The sequence below is a fragment of the Zootoca vivipara genome, chromosome 7 (assembly GCF_965207765.1).
Source record: "Zootoca vivipara chromosome 7, rZooViv2.hap1.1, whole genome shotgun sequence".
NCBI classification, from domain to species: Eukaryota; Metazoa; Chordata; class Lepidosauria; order Squamata; family Lacertidae; genus Zootoca; species Zootoca vivipara.
Genome location: NC_142590.1, coordinates 40412119 through 40429908, shown reverse-complemented (window position 1 = coordinate 40429908; position 17790 = coordinate 40412119). Strand labels below are relative to the sequence as shown.

Below are 17790 nucleotides of genomic sequence, written 5' to 3'. Positions count from 1 at the left end.
AGTAAGCAAAAGCACAGAAGGCTTTCAAATTTCATGCAAATGTGAGCCTTTTTTTTCTAGACAACACAAGAGTATACATCTTGCTATCTGAGCGAGACAGGATTCCTACACAGGAAATTGAACACACATTTATTATCAAAACAAGCTGCTAGAAGGGAGGAGAAAGATTTGGGATATTACAAAAGGCAGACCTGGACAGGTTAAGCTGACCAAATGTATAAAAATGGAGACAATTTCCATCAGGAGCCCCTAAACTTTCTCAATGGAAAGCAATCACTTCTTTTGGGGGAAATTAAAAAAGATAGCAATCAGGGACACAGTGGAAATGAGCCAGCAGACATGGCTTCTCTTCACACGCTTACTGAACAGCTCAGAACAAGAGAGAAGACCAAAGCTACAGGCCTCTCAAGGACTCTGGCTCTATGCAACAGCATATGCCACTTGAGCTTGATTAAGAGGACAAAGTGTCTGCTACTAAAGTACAACTAGGAATGGCATTGTTTTATATCTTCAGTGGTCTTTCAGCCATATTTTCATGTCTACTTGGAATAAGTCTACTCAAAAACTGATTGATCCAAATCACACCATAACATTACCTTTCTTTATCAGATGTGCTCATCAGCACATCTTCCTTGTACTCACCTTTGACCAGGTGTTCTCTTTGCTGAGCAGATCTGCATAGAAGTACGCCATCTTCCACTGACGTTTGTATGTGAAGCACCACATGAGTTCCCAATAGCACATGTGATGAAACTGCTTCCAATTCTGCTGGGCTTCACAACATTCTTCAAACCTTTTGATGGCCTAGAAAATCAAAAGAAAACCTTAAAGGACTACAACCCTCATTCAAAAATGTCAGCGCAGCTTTTGAATATCCTTGTCAAGCATGCACTCAGGCCAGAAGCCATACACTACTGTTCCTGTGTCAATCACATACTACAATCAAGTCTGACAGTCTGTATCTCCATGGAAAGGGGGGGGATAGAAATAGCACAAGATATCAATAACTTTGCTTAGAAACGTTATTTCTTACTTTTAATTCAATTTTGATGCTACACTTCCTCCAAGTAGTTCAGGGGGCATATACTGTATAGTTCCACACCTCCTACACTGTGAGAGAGGTTAGGCTGAGCGAGGAAATACTAACCCAAAAGCACTCAGTGAGGTTCGAGGTTGAGTGCAGCTTTGAAATTGGGTCTGCCAAGTCCTATCAAAACACTATCACATCATACTGGTTCTCAAACCAAGAGCCAATTCACAGTTTAGTAGTAATTTAGTGTTGTTTCCACCCAGTACCTAACAATAATAGATGCTCCATTTACTTATGTTTAAGTATTTATATTCTACTTTTAATGCTCAGAGAGGCTTGCATAAGTTAAAATAATAAAAGTTTAAAAACCCACCACTACACTCACTGTGGATGGCGCAGGGACGCAGGTGGCGCTGTGGGTTAAACCACAGAGCCTAGAGCTTGCCGATCAGAAGGTCGGTGGTTCAAATCCCCGCGCCGGGGTGAGCTCCCGTTGCTCGGCCCCAGCTCCTGCCAACCTAGCAGTTCAAAAGCACGTCAAAGTGCAAGTACTGTAGATAAATAGGTACTGCTCCAAGCAGGAAGGTAAATGGTGTTTCCGTTTGCTGCTCTGGTTCGCCAGAAGCGGCTTTGTCATGTTGGCCACATGACCTGGAAGCTGTACGCCGGCTCCCTCGGCCAATAACGTGAGATGAGTGCTGCAACCCCAGAGTCGGTCACGACTGCACCTAATAGTCAGGGGTCCCTTTACCTTTACCCTCACACAGCAGAGCAGCAATAGTTGTAACCAGTCCAAAATCTAAAGCCAGAAGGCCCAAATGATTTAAAATGCCTAGGCAAATAAAAAGGACTTCACCTGATGCTGAAAAAATGTCAGGCTCTGCACCAGGTGGGGAAGGTAGTCCACAGCAGAGACATTACAGCTGAAGGGCATCTCATCCAAAGACAGGGTTGCGCCAGTGGAGAAGGACCTCTGAAGATGACCTTCATATATGGTAAGGTTCATGTGGAAAATAAGATGGCAAATAGCCTTGCTTTTCTACTGTTACAATCTTTATTGAATCCTTTTTATCAAATCTGCCAGGTCAACCAGTTGCATGCACTTCTACTTTGTCACTCTTAGTGTGGCCAAGTACTGTGCTGCAGTTAGCAAAACCCACCAGGAACTGTGGCATGATCATAAGGCCAAAGATTTCTTAAGCCCCGAGGAAAGTATGTGAAGGATAAAAACAAATAACTTACTCCATCAATATTGCCTCTTATTGTTTCTATTCTCCCTGCAAAAAACAGGAATATGGATCCCTGGAATAAAATCAAGAAAAAACATTGGCAACAATTTTCATGTACATTTAATCATCTTTCTACAGTGAGATATTACATTGGTACACATATCAGGCCTATTTAAGATATATCTTACTTTTGGATATTGAGTCAAGTAAGGCTTAAGAAGTTTCTCCGCTTCTTCAACATTTCCTTTTCCTGTCCCTAAATTAATTGGGAGAACAAAATATTAGAAAGTGGGGGTAGCCCAGACTTAGTTTACATTGCGAGTCCTTTCCATACTTTCTCTCAAGGCCAAATATAAACATTAACTTAGCTCAAAAATAATGACGACACAAAAATATTAAAAGCAAATGGTTACAGGAGAACTCTCATCAAAATTGAGCAGCTCCTAAATAGTCCAAAGATTGTTGACTTTTTGGCAACTCATTAAAACAAGTTTGGGCATTTACAGGTTTCACTGGGGAGGGAATTCTGTAAAACTGAAGCTATGGGCAGGAAGAGTAACACTTCTAGAATCCGTAACCCCAAGCTCCCTAAAGCTACATCCCTGTAAAGGCCTCGTATCATCTGATCCCAGTGACTAGGAAGACCTGTGCTAAGGTTTTTTAAACAAGTTAAAGAGTGGTTAGGGGAACAGCAAACACCTGACAAAATGCTTGCATTTATAGTTCATAATGCTACTGTACATTTCTGTTGAAATTGCTAGGATTAGCCTGGTTCAAAAACTGCCTATATGTTTTAAACAGAATTTTGGGATGAGCTATGCATATATCATATCCATCTTAAGGAGCCAAGTGTTTCTTGAAGAAAATAAAAGTTTGTGAAGAATTACCGGTAAGTCATACATGAAAAATGCTAAAGCTATTCCGAGTAAGTAATTCATAACCAGCTTTGTGATGAACATCACTCCTTCCTATCCCCATGCCATTTTGGATGTATGAAGGGTCAACATTTAGAGAAGAAAATGAATCCTACCTAGCACAAAAGTCATGAAGGTATGATAGCAGAGCAATAGCATAGTGCACAGCACGGACCTAAAGCTGTACACTGAGGCTCCCTCTTGAAGCTGTCGCAGACCATGTTCCTGCATCACAGTCAGATAAATGGTTGTAAATTAATTACACCTGTGGTTTGCTCTATTTGTTCCACTGTAACTAAGCAGAGAAGATAAGTATCTTCCAACACAGAAAGTTAAATTGGCTTACTCAGCTACTACAGGAGAACAATATCAATGTATGTTACCATAGTGCCCAATAAAGTTATCAGACATCTCTTTCACAAAACACCAAATGAACGAAGTAGTGGTTACAGAAAATGCAATAGCAATTAACATGTGCTCCCCTTAGAAGATGTGCCATTTGGTCAAACAAAGGGCACAACATATTGCAGTTTCTCTACAGCAGGCATGTAAACCTAAATGAATTATTATACAATTGTGCAAATGCTAAACTCTCACGCCATTTCACAGGTGTAGGAGAACTGCATGACTTTCCACTACTCATTTCCTGACTCATCTCTCTTCTTCCTTTAATCTAGCCACCCTCTTTCCTCTTCCCAGCATTGTCCCTCTCAGCATCTGCCAAACTCCCCCATCACTTCAGTACAACACCTGCTCCCATTTCTTGCTCCACCTATGGCAATAAAGGGCTGATCTCTACAATTCCCATCAATCTACCACAGATGCCATTTTTTTAGACTGAACAGGGCATGCTTTTGAAAAGATGCTTCATTCTTTCCTCCATTATATTTATACGAAAGAGCCAAGAGGGATGACTTTCCATCCTTTCCTCTCCATGTGCCTCCAGCTTAGACTCTGACTGAATGTGGTGAGTGAGCCTTGTAGATCTTTTGGATATTCTGAAATTTACAAACTATAAACATGCTCCCCCATCCCACTTGGTAGAAAGGGACATTTCATTTTTTACACTTTCACTTAATTAGTAGGGTGGTTGCTGGTGGCGGTGGTGGTGGTGGGGGCCTGCTTTCATTCTCACTGTTGACTATTAACTATATTTGGATTTTTTATTTCTGATGGAACAGCTCTGTAGATCTGCTGGATCAAAAAGCAAGATAAAAATATTCAAAAAGATAAATGAATAATGCTGGAGCTCTGGTGTTGAAAGCAGTACATAGGGGAAGTTACAGTGGAAAACTAGAAGGTGGGAAAAGGTGAAGCAGCCCACATTTCCCAGTGTTTTTCCATTCTAAAATGCCTCAAATCAAAAACAGTTCAGGCTTTATCATGTTTGCATGTAACATCTAATTCCACTCTTACTCATACTCCCAAGTTAAGTGTGTGTTGGTAGCCGTATAGAGTTTGGGAAAGGTAATCCAATAGCATCTTAGATCAGTTTCCAAAGAGGAAACTTACACCCAAATGAATGTCCTGAATCAATCATTCCTGCTAAATGGATTCTTTCATACAAGTTTCCTGAAATACACAGGGCATATACACAATGTATGGAACACAAAGATGAAAAGGCAGTGTTCGCAATTTTCAGTGGGTGTGCTTAGGAATTTCCTATGCCTATTTTTGATCTTCATTAAACAAAGCAAATGGAAATGAGTTAATAAGAAAACTTTGTTCAACCTTGCAAGTCACAATTTCTTAATTATAAATCTCATAAAATACTGAAGTCACAGTGCTGTCTTTCTCATCTCATGATCCCTACTGGTTCAGCAAACTATTATTCCAGGAATTCATTAGCTACATTGGTCAGAAAGTAGCCAGTATTCTTTTATTTGTCGTCAACGGACAGCATTAACAGATAGGTGGGATATATATTTGAAATACAGGGCTTTTTCCACAGCAGAGGCATTTAGCACTGCTGAGGCATCTCTTTTCCACAATTACCTGGTAGGAGAATTAAAGCATTGGTTCTAGGCTGCTCTATATTATCAATAAATCAATCATTTTATTTGTATGCCGCCTTTCCAAAATTAAAGCTATGCTCAAGGCAGCTTATAACATATAATTTTTTTACACAACTACAAAAATAGCCTAAGTAGTCATAAACAATAAACAAAACATCAGAAAGTGCACAACCAAACTAAACAACTTCCACATAAATAACAAGATACAAAATAAAACTCTGAAATATTAACAGCAACAATAGCAACAACTCCTGCAACAAAAACCCCAGCCTAGGATATGTGCTCTTCATCACCTTCATAGTCCTGACAGAATAGAAAAGTTTTCAACAGTCATGTTTATGGGATTATACCAAGGGTTCTTCCCCTGCATCACAGGGAAACTTCCTAAGAAAGGTAGGGCTGGGGTATCTTGAGTGTAACATATCCAGGGAAGCCTCTTCCCATGCCCACAATCCTTCTTTAATTTCTGTTCACAAATCAATCCATCTCATTCCAAATGCATTCACTGCCAACTTACAATTTTTTAAAGAAAATGCAGGGTCATCCTATTTTTATTGTTTCCTGTTTACCCTAGCTGGGGGGTTAAAGATGACTTGCCCAATACAAGTTTCTCTACCTGCAAATGGGAGGCTATATAGACACCAGGCAGTTAAAGTACATTCCCCCTCATCAACAATCTTGGGAACTGCAGTTTAGCCCTCACAGAACTATAATTCCCAGCACCCTTGCGAAACTATAGTTCTCAGGATTCTTTGGTGGTGTGCAGCATGCTTTAAATATATGGTGTGTACACAGCATTCCTTTCCTTTTTATTTTATTTAGTTAACTAAATTTATGGGCCACTTACTAGAAATGATGCACAGCTATAGCTTTACCATATGATTCTAAAAGAACAGGTCCTCTGCCTATCACAAATGGATTTTAAATCTTCTTCTGCTAGAAAACCGCTTGCATATAACATGAAATCATTGCAGTTCTCAAACTACAGTAAAAGCTCTACCCTTAGAAGTTCATGTAAATGTGTAAAACGGCCTTCTGAATTGCAGAAAGGATACTAGTTCCTACATTCATTAACATGCACATATTTGATTATGTAGATACAGCAAAGGGGAATCTCGAGCAACTCTGTGGCCATAGAAAGGGAGAGTTTAATCCGCTCTCTATCCTGTCATGGTCCTATCAAAAATAGCTTCTCTAAAGCTGCTACTTGCATTTGAAGGAAAGTTTCCATTTGTGCAATGAAGACTCCTCTTGAAATAGAAAACAGCTCCAAAGGGCATATAACTGAATACATGTATAATTGCATTAAAGCAATGAATGTCATCTGTACCTTGGTCTTATATGCTCACTTCCTTCTTCTAATTTCTCTTGAATTCTTACATTATATTCTGCCCTTTTAAATTCCTTTTGTGTACTAAACACAATTCAGTGAGAATTCCTCCAAGACGATCTACCTTATTATATCCCCAAATGGTAATTTTACATTGTGGCTTGGGGTGGGGGTGAGGGAAGCTTTTACACAATACATACAATGAATATGGAAAAAAAAGTTGTGTGACCTAAGATGCAATTCTTGAAAGCAAACGTGTGCAGTAGAAAGTATGTTTGCAACACTTACTGTAAGTGTGTGTGTGTGTGTGTGTGTGTGTGTGTGTGGCAGTTTTATCTGTACTGTAGGCCTATAGATGCAGACTAAATGTTCACAGTGAAATATTAGCTTAGAGAGCATTTGAGAGCCAACTATGGGGTGCAACTAAAAATGTACTCGTTTACCCAGGCATTTGCTAACTGCTAATACTGACTAATAATAATAATAATAAAGGTAAAGGTAAAGGGACCCCTGACCATTAGGTCCAGTCGTGATCGACTCTGGGGTTGCGCGCTCATCTCGCATTATTGGCCGAGGGAGCCGGCGTATAGCTTCCAGGTCATGTGGCCAGCATGACAAAGCCACTTCTGGCAAACCAGAGCAGCACATGGAAACGCCGTTTACCTTCCTATTTATCTACTTGTATTTTGACGTGCTTTCGAACTGCTAGGTTGGCAGGAGCTGGGACCAAGCAACGGGAGCTCACCCCGTCACAGGGATTCGAACCACCGACCTTCTGATCAGCAAGCCCTAGGCTCAGTGGTTTAACCACAGCACCACCTGGGTCCCACAATAATAATAATACTGACTGCTAATACTGACTCCTGGCATTTCTGGCTACTGCAATCAATACTGATGTTTTACGGGTTTTTATTTATAGGATTTTTATTGTTGTTGTTATTGTTGCCTTGGTATGTATTTTGAAATGACAGGTGGCATATAAAAGATTTTAATAAATGAAACAACATAAACAAACATATACTTGCCTTATTTCCTGAGAACCCAACAAACTCCAGTAACCGTACAATCCTTGATGGTAACATAGACAAAGTCTATAGAAATAAAAACCAAAGAAACTTTGTGAGAAGAAAATTATATATATACACATTTATTTTACCTGCAACATCTCAGAAAAGATCTTTTACAAATAAAAAGGAGCAGAACAAGTTTCATATCAAGCTCACCTAAAATGGCCTCCATATGTCATGTTTGCCATACCACAAACCCCTCCATAGCACTGAGCACAATGCAATTATTTCTTATTTGTTAGTTTATTTAGTACTACATGTTTAAGCCATATATTAGGGCAAACTCTCCTAAGGCATATTATTTACACATAATGTGTAACACAGGAAATAATGGGGCAGGGGTGGGGAGCTGCTCAATGCCTCTACAGCCCTAGGCCAGTTAGAGATGAGCAAGTCATGGGTCAAGTCATCTTACACCAGAGTGGAGAAAACACATCTCTACCAGGTAACAAACTTGTGAGGTTGGTAATTACAATTTGCCATGGTGGTGAGGAAGGTCAAACAGTAACAGGGTAGTTTTCTGGGTGTGTTTTTGCTCTTTCTTCCTTCATTATGAAAGCAGCAGTATAAAGCGGTGTCTTGCAGTCTTATTATTTTGAAAATAAGCTTAATAAACATATCTAGAAGTGAAGCTGAACCAGTGCTTTTGAATTGTGGGTTTAAAAAATATATACACTAGGCTTGGGGGGGGGCTGTAATCAACAATGCAGCACAAATGGGTGGGGGCTGTTAAGCCTTCTCTCTCCAGCAGTGTTCAAGAGAAATTGGACTGTGCGTAGCAATCAGAATTAGGGGGGGGGGAATCCCATCAGCACCAATTTCTAATAAAGGAGGATGAAGTGTTACTGGAGAGGGAAGACTTACAGTAAATGTTACTTCCTTGCATACTGCATACTGAAGGTACTGATGACACTACCATCCCCTACTCCCAATATTTGCATTGTTAAAAACCACAGTGCAATTGCTAATCACATAATTAAAAGTAATTAATATAACTTGTAGTTAGCTAGCCCCTACAAATTCTCTACAAATTCTGAGTTTGAGCTTTCGTGTGCATGCACACTTCGTCAGATACACTGAAACAGAATCCACCAAACCCTTATGTATATTCAGAGGGTGGGGGTGGGGGTGATGGGAATGGGTGATGGGCTGATGGGAGTGGTACAAACTGCGGGAGGCAGTGGAAGACAGGAGTGCCTGGAGGGTACAGGTACAAACTGCGGGAGGCAGTGGAAGACAGGAGTGCCTGGCATGCTATGGTCCATGGGGTCACGAATAGTCCATGGGTCTGTGCTATGGTCCATGGGGTCCATGGGGTCACGAAGAGTCGGACACGACTAAACGACTAAACAACAACAACAAATTCTACAAACAGCTCACAAGTAGCTCACAAGCAGATACTGATATAAAATATAAAATCAGAAGGGTTATAATGGAGGGAACCTTCCTGCAAATTAAATTGCAATATCATAAAAGCTTTTCATCAGCACAGTAGCTCTTCAATACATAATGATGCCCTTATAACGTTTTGATTACTGACAAGAAACAAGCTATCTATAACAGAATAATCTGAGCATTTCCAGCGTGACAAATATAGCTCTTGCAAACTTGGGGAGTTTGAGCTTCAAGCACATATTGTAAGGCTTCACACATTTCCTCCCTGAAAAGGCCTTCACTCCTTCACAAAGCTTAATTCATTTCCTGAAGTGCTTGTGATTTTAATCACTGTAGCCTAAATGTTCTGTGTAATTGACATCTTGTGATAAAATTTGCACAGGTGAAAAGCATACAGGAAATTATAGTGAGGACTAGTTTCTATTATGACTCTTAAAACTGACAAGTTTCTAATACTGAATGTTGTAGCTATAGACACCTGAACACTAGACAAGAGCCCTACACATTGCAGGGGAACATGACAGGCACTGACATGGATAATTTGTGTTAAGTACTTTTATACCACTTTTCGTTAAAAATCACAAAGCACTGTACAACATAAAACCAAATAAAACCAGCACATATACAATAATAATCATAAAACGATCAACTGGTTCCCACAGAGAAGGCTCACCCTGGAAGTTGCCTTATATTGAGTCAGACCATTGGTCCATCTAACTCAGTACTGTCTCTCCCAATCACACCTGGAGATGCTGAGGACAGAACCTGGGACCTTCTGCATACAAACTTGATGCTCTACCACTGAGATTCGGCCCTTCTGCTGCAGGCCACAATACAATCAGGAAGGCCTTACTCGCATACCTCAACAGCCAGGCAGGTTAATATTGAAGAAGGCACTCCCTAAAATAGCCTGATCTCAAGTTGTTTAGAGCCTTCTAAGCCAGTACATGGGTCTTAGATATGGCTCAGTCGCAAACTGGCAGCCAGAGAAGTGAGAGGGTTACTGGTGGTGGGAAATCTCATAAGAAAGCAGCTCATAAAATGTTATAGCCACTACATGGAGCTACTACCAGTACCACATAGCAGCATTTTCAGCCGCTGGAACCAATTCTTACGTAAAAGATGCCAACTTCAAATAATCTATTGAACAGTCAAATATAAAGCCAGATGATGGAATACAACTCCCATCAGCCCTAGCCAGCACAATGTATACAAAAAAAACCTGTGATACATACCAGATTAAATGCCCCAACTCCCAGCTTTACGCCACCTTCAAAATGGGGGTGGTTTTCTCCTTTAACATAGTGGGGAGAATGTATTAGACTCTCCAGCTCCCTATCAAAGCAAAAGATCTCATCAAAACCCAGAATGTAATCCAGTTCTAATACCAATCATGGTCTAGCACTTTGAAATACATGACAATAAGAGCTACTGCTGATATACCATTACCCAATATCCACGGTATGAAGATGGCCTTGCATCTTTGGAATTCCCTCCCCCCTGGGGAGGTGCACATCACCCACTTGCTGGTGATTTTAAAGAGCAGTAAAAAAAAAAGATTATTCCACTCAGGTTTTTATTAATGGCCTCACTTATCTTTGTGATTCATTGCTGTTGTTTCAACTGTGGGTTTACTGGTTTTGTTTTTAGATTTATATATTGTATTTATTAGTAACCACTCTAAGCTGCCTTATGAGGGTTTTTACTTTGAAAGTGCAGGATATAAATACATTAGATTGACTGATTGATTGTTTGAAATAAAATAAAATACCAGCCAGAATCAATTTAGTCTAGAGTGAAGTCTGAGAAGTGCAGAGCACCAAACATAATACAGTAAGCAATAACTTTTGATTTGGATGGATGCCTGGAACATAATAATTGTAAAAAATATATATTAAAATGCTACAAACCTATATGTTTGATAACTGTTTCTGACTTTGATGCTGCCTTTGATAAAGCTAACCATGTTTTCATCCTAAGGAAAATACAATAGATCACACATTTCAGCATACATGTACATGAAAATCCTCTTGCTTTTGGGCACAATGACTAAATGTTAGTTACAAAATCTAGACTGGTAAATACTTCAGGCTCAGTCTTTTTCTAATACATGCACATATACCTTTTTAAAAAAACAAATTTTGATCTTGTTAAATACCTAACACAAATTTTAAAGCTCTAGCCCTTAGTTTGGATACATCAAGTAAAACAGAAGCAGAAAAATAGTATTCCTTGCTAATTAACCCTAGAAAAATGAAACAGGAAGTATTTCATTGGAGAAGAACCTATTATCACTGACTTTGCACAAAAGCCGCTGTTCCTACATGCTATGTCATAGGCTTTGTAATGATTTGGACTACCAATGATTAGCAAGGGGCCATCAGCTTTAGCTAGTAATCCAAGACACATGCTGGATATCTGCAAAGGCATCAGAAACATCAGAGAAAGCAGGTATCAGGAACAGTGTTCGAATGAATTGAACTTACAAAATGCAACCAAGCCACCCTGACACTGTAGAGTTTGATAAGGATCCAACAAGCTGTCTCCATCTCAAACCGAGGACAAGGAAATCTCTGTGAAAAGTAATTAGATTCTGCCACGAGTTTTTCCCTTCATTGACTATTAATCTGTCACTGGCCCTTTGAAAGCAGCCAAATGGAACTCTGGGAAAAGGAGAGGGAAAGTCGACTCCAAGAGAGGTAGATTAGGGCCAAACTAGAGAAAACACCACCCACACAATAAGAAGCTATGTAAATAGTTTTTAAAAACTAAACTGCAAGTTTGGGGGGGACCTTATGCAGATGATGAGCCTAGTGTGATGGATAGGGGTCTCAATCTGGATATCTGAAGAAGTGTGTATGCACACAAAAGCTCATACCAATGACAAACCTAGTTGGTCTCTAAGGTGCTACTGGAAGGAATTTTTTTACTTTAGAAAGTCAGTCATGTAATGGCCTTTGTGAATGAGTTGTTACTGAATATGGCTATCAATGTATTCTTCTGAGCTGAAAATTTAGTTAACAATAAAAAGTTTAATTTTCTACATATCCTCTGAAACAGCAACAAGAATTGAAAGTTATATTGTGCGCCCTTTCCAGGAGGAGGTAGCATCATGCTACGTACAGAACATATTTGGTTAACCCAAGCTTTGTTCTAACACTCCATACTTCAAGTCAGGAAAGGGGAGAATATGAAGAAACAAAATAGACATTGTAGCATGGGCTAAGAATACCACCTAGTGAGTAGAATATGGCTCACAGGCCACACATTGCTTACTTTTGTATTTTTTAAAAAGCAAAAGTACCCCACTTCGCTACAGATGCAAATAATGGGGCAGGACAGTGGCAATTAAGAGAGATACTCCCCATTTGTTAAGTGTAGCAGTTACCCCAGGGTGATGCTGCAAGTGACAATCATGTAGTGTCAGTTGGTGCCATATCTAGGTTGTAGTAAGAGATGGGTATTTCAAATTCAGTTCAGTTTTGCTTTTTGTTTTTGTTTAAAGAGGATGGGCGTACCAGTTACCTTTCCAAAAAGTAGGAAAAACAAAATAGAATACAGTAAGATAACACAACAGTTATTATTTCTTAAGAAAAGGATTGGTTCCATAGTTTCAATGAGATTCCCACCCATCCCTTGTTTCACAAAGAGTGACAGGAAGCCTCAAGATTCAAGGCTGCCTTTAAGAGAGGAGATTAAATTGAATTTGCTTTACAAAAAAAATAAGCTAACCTACTTACAAAAATGTAGTAACTAAAATATGGAACTCCCTTTAATTTACAAGTAGTTGCCCATGCATGTCAAATGAAATGAGAAGAATAAGCCTGCAAATGAAGCTGTATACATCTCTGCAAATGTGGAGTTTTAGCAAGCTATCCAGTCCTCCTTTACATGAGTGCAGCATTAGACGATATGAGATTCTGAGAACCAGAAAGCTTCAGCTACTCCCCTCTGCCCACTATCCATATCCCATAAGAGATCCACTAGGCTGAAAATAATAATACTAAGAATACTGCACCAGCTGCAGTACTCTTCCACTCAGTTACAGAATGATTTATTAAGTCCCCATAGTATGAACTGGAAACATCCTGACTTTCTAATTAAACTTGCTTCTCAGTGTGTGAGAAGCTACATGTTATGCAAAATGCATAAAAGCAAAGCTGCATGGTGTGGGTGGACGAAGAAAGATATTCTTATTAACATCACCTGCCCGACTCACTGTGATCTCAGTAACCACGGCCTTATTTAAATTAACTGAGGCCTCACATTCCTGTTTTCACAACTATGTTCCAAAAACAAATGCTCTTACCTGAAGGAATGTAAGAGCAGCTCTCTGAAGCAAACATTCGGCATAGCAAATTTCTGCATGAATTTCCTCTTTTTTAAAAGGGGGAAAGGGGAAAAAAGATATGAAGTGAATAGCAGGAAAGCTCCACCACCAAATAGAATAGGGTCATCATAACCACTACAATCTTCCACATTATAATACAAGCACACCTCAAAAATGTCCACGTTAGGATGTTCTATTAAGGCCTGGATGCCCTTGTTTTCAAAGATTAGGCAGGTGGTGACCTTTCCAGTTGTGGCTTCCCACCTACGCAATTCTTCCCCCACAGAGGCTTGCCAGCTGCCCACTCTTGAGCTGTTAAGCAGCAGGTGAATATTTATTTATTTTATCAGGCAGTCATGTGGACAGAAACAGGAGCTAATGTTTATTTTTTACCTTCAGTTAATTGGTCAACATTGTGTCTGTGCACTAAATTGTTGAGTGAATCGGCCACAGTGGATTTCTTCCGAAACCTACATAAAAACAAGAGAGGCTGGAAATGTAGAACATATTGACAAAGCCCTTTAGTCATATTGGCCTTCAAAAACTGTATTATCAAAAGCAAGTCCAACTGCTGAATGGTGCTTACTCCATCACAGGGATGGAGCCTAAGTACATCTAAACTACAGGTATTCTTGCTCCGATACCTTTGTCTTTTTTTTATTTCAGTGCTTTTCCTCCACTCTGTCAAAACTTAGATTCCAATCCAAAGAGATTACAGACTTGAAATTTTAATTTATTACTCTGCAAAATGCCAAGTACACAGAACAATATGTTCTTATGCTCAAGGTGATTTAAGAAAAGGCTGTATGTATAATTAAAGGTTTCATATACTATTTTCAATTATCTTTTACATTACCTCGGTATACTAAATTTTGCCATTATATTTCTGTGTTAAAATTTTGGACTAACAACAGTTGGGATTCAATGCCTTTATGTGGTCACCTCAAACATTTTCTGACATGAACATTAATCTCTGTTTAAAGCGGTATGCTATTCTATAGTGTTTATAGTTCCACAACTGTCATTTTGGCTGCATGACAATAAATAAGTATTTCCCAAATGTACATGTGGCCATATGTAGGTGAAGTGCATGTAAAATTATACTTTTTGACTTTCATGTAGATGACTGCATTTATACATGATGGAATCCAACTGCCAAAAAAAAAATATCTTGGTGGCACATGAAGGTTCCTAAGAATCCTTTAGCGTTTTCCTCTACTAAAACATTTTCTTCATTCTTACTGTTTGCAAAGTTGTCTTATGTACTTATTCTATGCTTTAGACCATATAGAATAATTCACTGTGCTTACTTCTGACATATGGCTTGAGCTTCTTTCATTGTGTTTCCAGCATTCAGTATGTCCTGAGAGTCAAAGGTCATCATGGCTTGCATTTCCAATATAGTGGCATATGTCAATGCATGATACATACTCCCCTTTGTTCTGTGGGAAACAAGTTAAAGGGAGATACATCTATGATATTCACAGAAACCACAATAAAGAGTAAAGGAATGAAAAACAATGGCCTTAAAGGTGGGAGGTCAAGGGAATGGAGAGTTAGAAGCAGCAACACCCAGGATCACCGAAGGATATTTTTAAAGCAGGATTGGAAAACCTATCAGCCCAGAGCCATATTCCTTCATGGGCAACCTCCCATGGACATGTCAGTGGTGGGAAGGGCCAGAGCCAAAAGGGACAAAATAATAGGTGGGGCTCTTTCCTTTGTACTGTTGGCTGCATTCCAGCCACGCAAAAGCCAGGTTTCCGTGCACACAAGTCCATCCAGGTAAGCAAGCAATAGGAATTACCACACTTCAAGGATGCATTCCAGCCAAGCAATAGCATTCTGCTTCCCGCAGTTTGGTCAAACTCAGCAAGGTGTGATGGGACATGGCCTGGGGAAAAACCTGAGGGCTGGACAGAGAGGCCTAAAGGGCCACATTCAGTCCACGGGTTGGAGCTTCCCCTCCCCTTAAAGAACTGGACTTTGTCCCTGAACATCACATTGCCATTCACAACACAACCGCTTCTCTGAATAGCACGGAATAAACACTGCAGTCTGGCTGTAGACCGCATTTCTTAAATTTCAGTCCAACAATCCTATCAAGATTGAAGGGATCAGACAAGTAGAGATATAAGAAGGGCAGCCAAGGTGATACTTCAGAGTGCGCCGCAGCGCCAACCCGGACGGACTGTGCATATGCGGACATGTGCAGTCCGTCCTGGCTCGTCCTGGCATGCGCGTCATGCATTGTGACGTCACGACATATGCATCACAACTCTTGCGTGCTGCAGAGCGACGCCCCGCCCCCAGGGGGTGCTGCCCCGGGCAGCCAAGCGGCACCGTTCACCACTGCATCTAGGAACCTCTTAGTTTTGACTGTTGCTACGGTTCCTGTCAAAGCAACTTCTTTTCTTATCTGTGGGCATTTTTTTCTCCAAACAGTTATCTCCTTCAAACAAATTTAAGTCCAAAAGATGTAAAAAGGTAAAGGGTTAAGGGACCCCTGACCATTAGGTCCAGTCGTGACCGACTCTGGGGTTGCGCGCTCATCTCGCATTATTGGCCGAGGGAGCCGGCGTACAGCTTCCAGGTCATGTGGCCAGCATGACAAAGCCGCTTCTGGCAAACCAGAGCAGCACATGGAAATGCTGTTTACCTTCCCGCTGTAGCGTTTCCTATTTATCTACTTGCAATTTGACGTGCTTTCGAACTGCTAGGTTGGCAGGAGCTGGGACCAAGCAACAGGAGCTCACCCCGTCTAGCCCCCCAGTTTATCACCCCAAGACATATAGGTTCTCCTATCTCTCCGTTATTTGACTCCCCACCATCCAAACAGCAGTTCCTCAGGCTAGAGACCTTGCATTCAGCAAAACTATACTAACACAGAAGCCAACAATGGGACAAACCCTTAATTAAATTACAGTCTCCAAAGTAAGGAAAGGAGGGACATTTAATTACACTAGATAAAGCACAGCAAACTGTTCTGTGGGGAACAATCTGCATTGGGAGGGGAGAGAGGAATTTGTCTGACTCACAAAAAGATCTTATTTATATGTTAAACTGGAGATAATCACAGCATACCCTTAAGGTTTGTCCACAAAGGTACTTTCTCCTTGTGGCAAAAGCCTTTCCACCTCACATTTATGACACTGTAAAATCAAACCCATTACTAGCCCATCAGGTTACTTGTAAATACAACCCTTTAATGAAAGGTTGCTACTGCTTCTTGTAGTATATTTGTACATAGTTGGTGTGTTAGATACCACAGAGCAATCATAAAATGTGTTATAAGTGGCAGAGAAGCCAATAACTTATTAGCTTGTCTACTTGGGTTTGCCAACATATATTGATCCCCTGGGGTTGAGGGTCAAGAGGCAGAAAAAGGCCTGAGGTTGAAAAGCAGTTTAGGATGTATAGTGCAATCAAATTAACAAGGAACTATGAGCCTCATAAATAAAGGGCACAGGCATGTACAGAGTGCATCTCCTTTGCCAATGAATAACCTCTGAATTTAATAAGCTGATTCCACAATATTACAGTATTCTCATATCATGCTGTTTTATTGCTAAAAAATGTATAGAGGTGTTGTTATTTTTCAGTTGTTTCGTTTCCTTTTTTATATAATCATAGAATCATAGTACTGTATTGTAAAGTTGGAAGGGACCCCGTGTCATCTAGTCCAACCCCCTGCAATGCATCATAGAATTTTTACATTCTACGATTCCTAGGAATGGTGGTTGATTATAAATAAATGTGGATTTTATATTGATTTATTTTACTTTATTTTATTTTATTTACATTCCTAAGAATTTGGGTTGAGCCTCATTACATCTTTAACAAACGAACTCAGAAGTTTGGGAAACACTAGTTTAACTTTGGGCAAGATAAAAGCATTGTTTTGCTTTTGTTTTGTTTTCTCTCTCCATAAGATGTATTCTTGTATTCCTGTGCTGCATCTACATCTTATATATTTCTCAGGTATTTTCTATGGTGTGTAATGGCAAACACAAAGGCTAGATAAATTAGATAAAATACTTTCTTGTTCCTGCATTCAAGACAGGCATTACATGATGCATAAATACCAATTCAATTTACTAAGGCAGGCATGTCCATCAGGTAGATCGTGATCCACTGGTAGATCACCGGATGTCTGTGGTAGATGACCGGTTCCCCCCAAAGAAGCTCAACAACTTTGGCTTCCCTTGAAAAAGGGGGGCTTTCCTCCTCCCTAAAAAAAATCTCAACAACCTTGACCTGAACCCCCCAAAATGGGGTAGATCACTGCGAGTTTTTAACTCTGCAAGTAGATCACTGTCTCTTGGGAGTTGGCCACCCCTGTACTAAGGCAATATAACAACTTTGAAACAGCATTTATGTTATAGTCTTGGTCTTTCAATAAAAAGCTAGCAAAGTGCTTTTCTGTCAGGACTGGCAGGTACTCAGATCAGTTATCTCCAATACCATCAGGAAATTCAGA

The 17790-nt window shown here is 40.0% G+C and overlaps 1 protein-coding gene across 1 annotated transcript in view; it reads right to left on the bottom strand.

The window, feature by feature from the left end:
• Window positions 1-17790, bottom strand: part of TTC39A (tetratricopeptide repeat domain 39A) — a 49683-nt gene that overhangs the window by 18827 nt on the left and 13066 nt on the right. Inside the window, exons 3-12 of the mRNA XM_035121606.3 lie at window positions 14621-14752; window positions 13704-13780; window positions 13290-13357; window positions 10891-10955; window positions 10216-10315; window positions 7544-7609; window positions 3290-3398; window positions 2448-2515; window positions 2273-2332; window positions 643-804 (exon numbers count right to left, since the gene is read on the bottom strand). Of these exons, the coding sequence (XP_034977497.3) occupies window positions 643-804; window positions 2273-2332; window positions 2448-2515; window positions 3290-3398; window positions 7544-7609; window positions 10216-10315; window positions 10891-10955; window positions 13290-13357; window positions 13704-13780; window positions 14621-14752 (907 nt within the window). The remainder of the gene's footprint in view (window positions 1-642; window positions 805-2272; window positions 2333-2447; window positions 2516-3289; window positions 3399-7543; window positions 7610-10215; window positions 10316-10890; window positions 10956-13289; window positions 13358-13703; window positions 13781-14620; window positions 14753-17790) is intronic.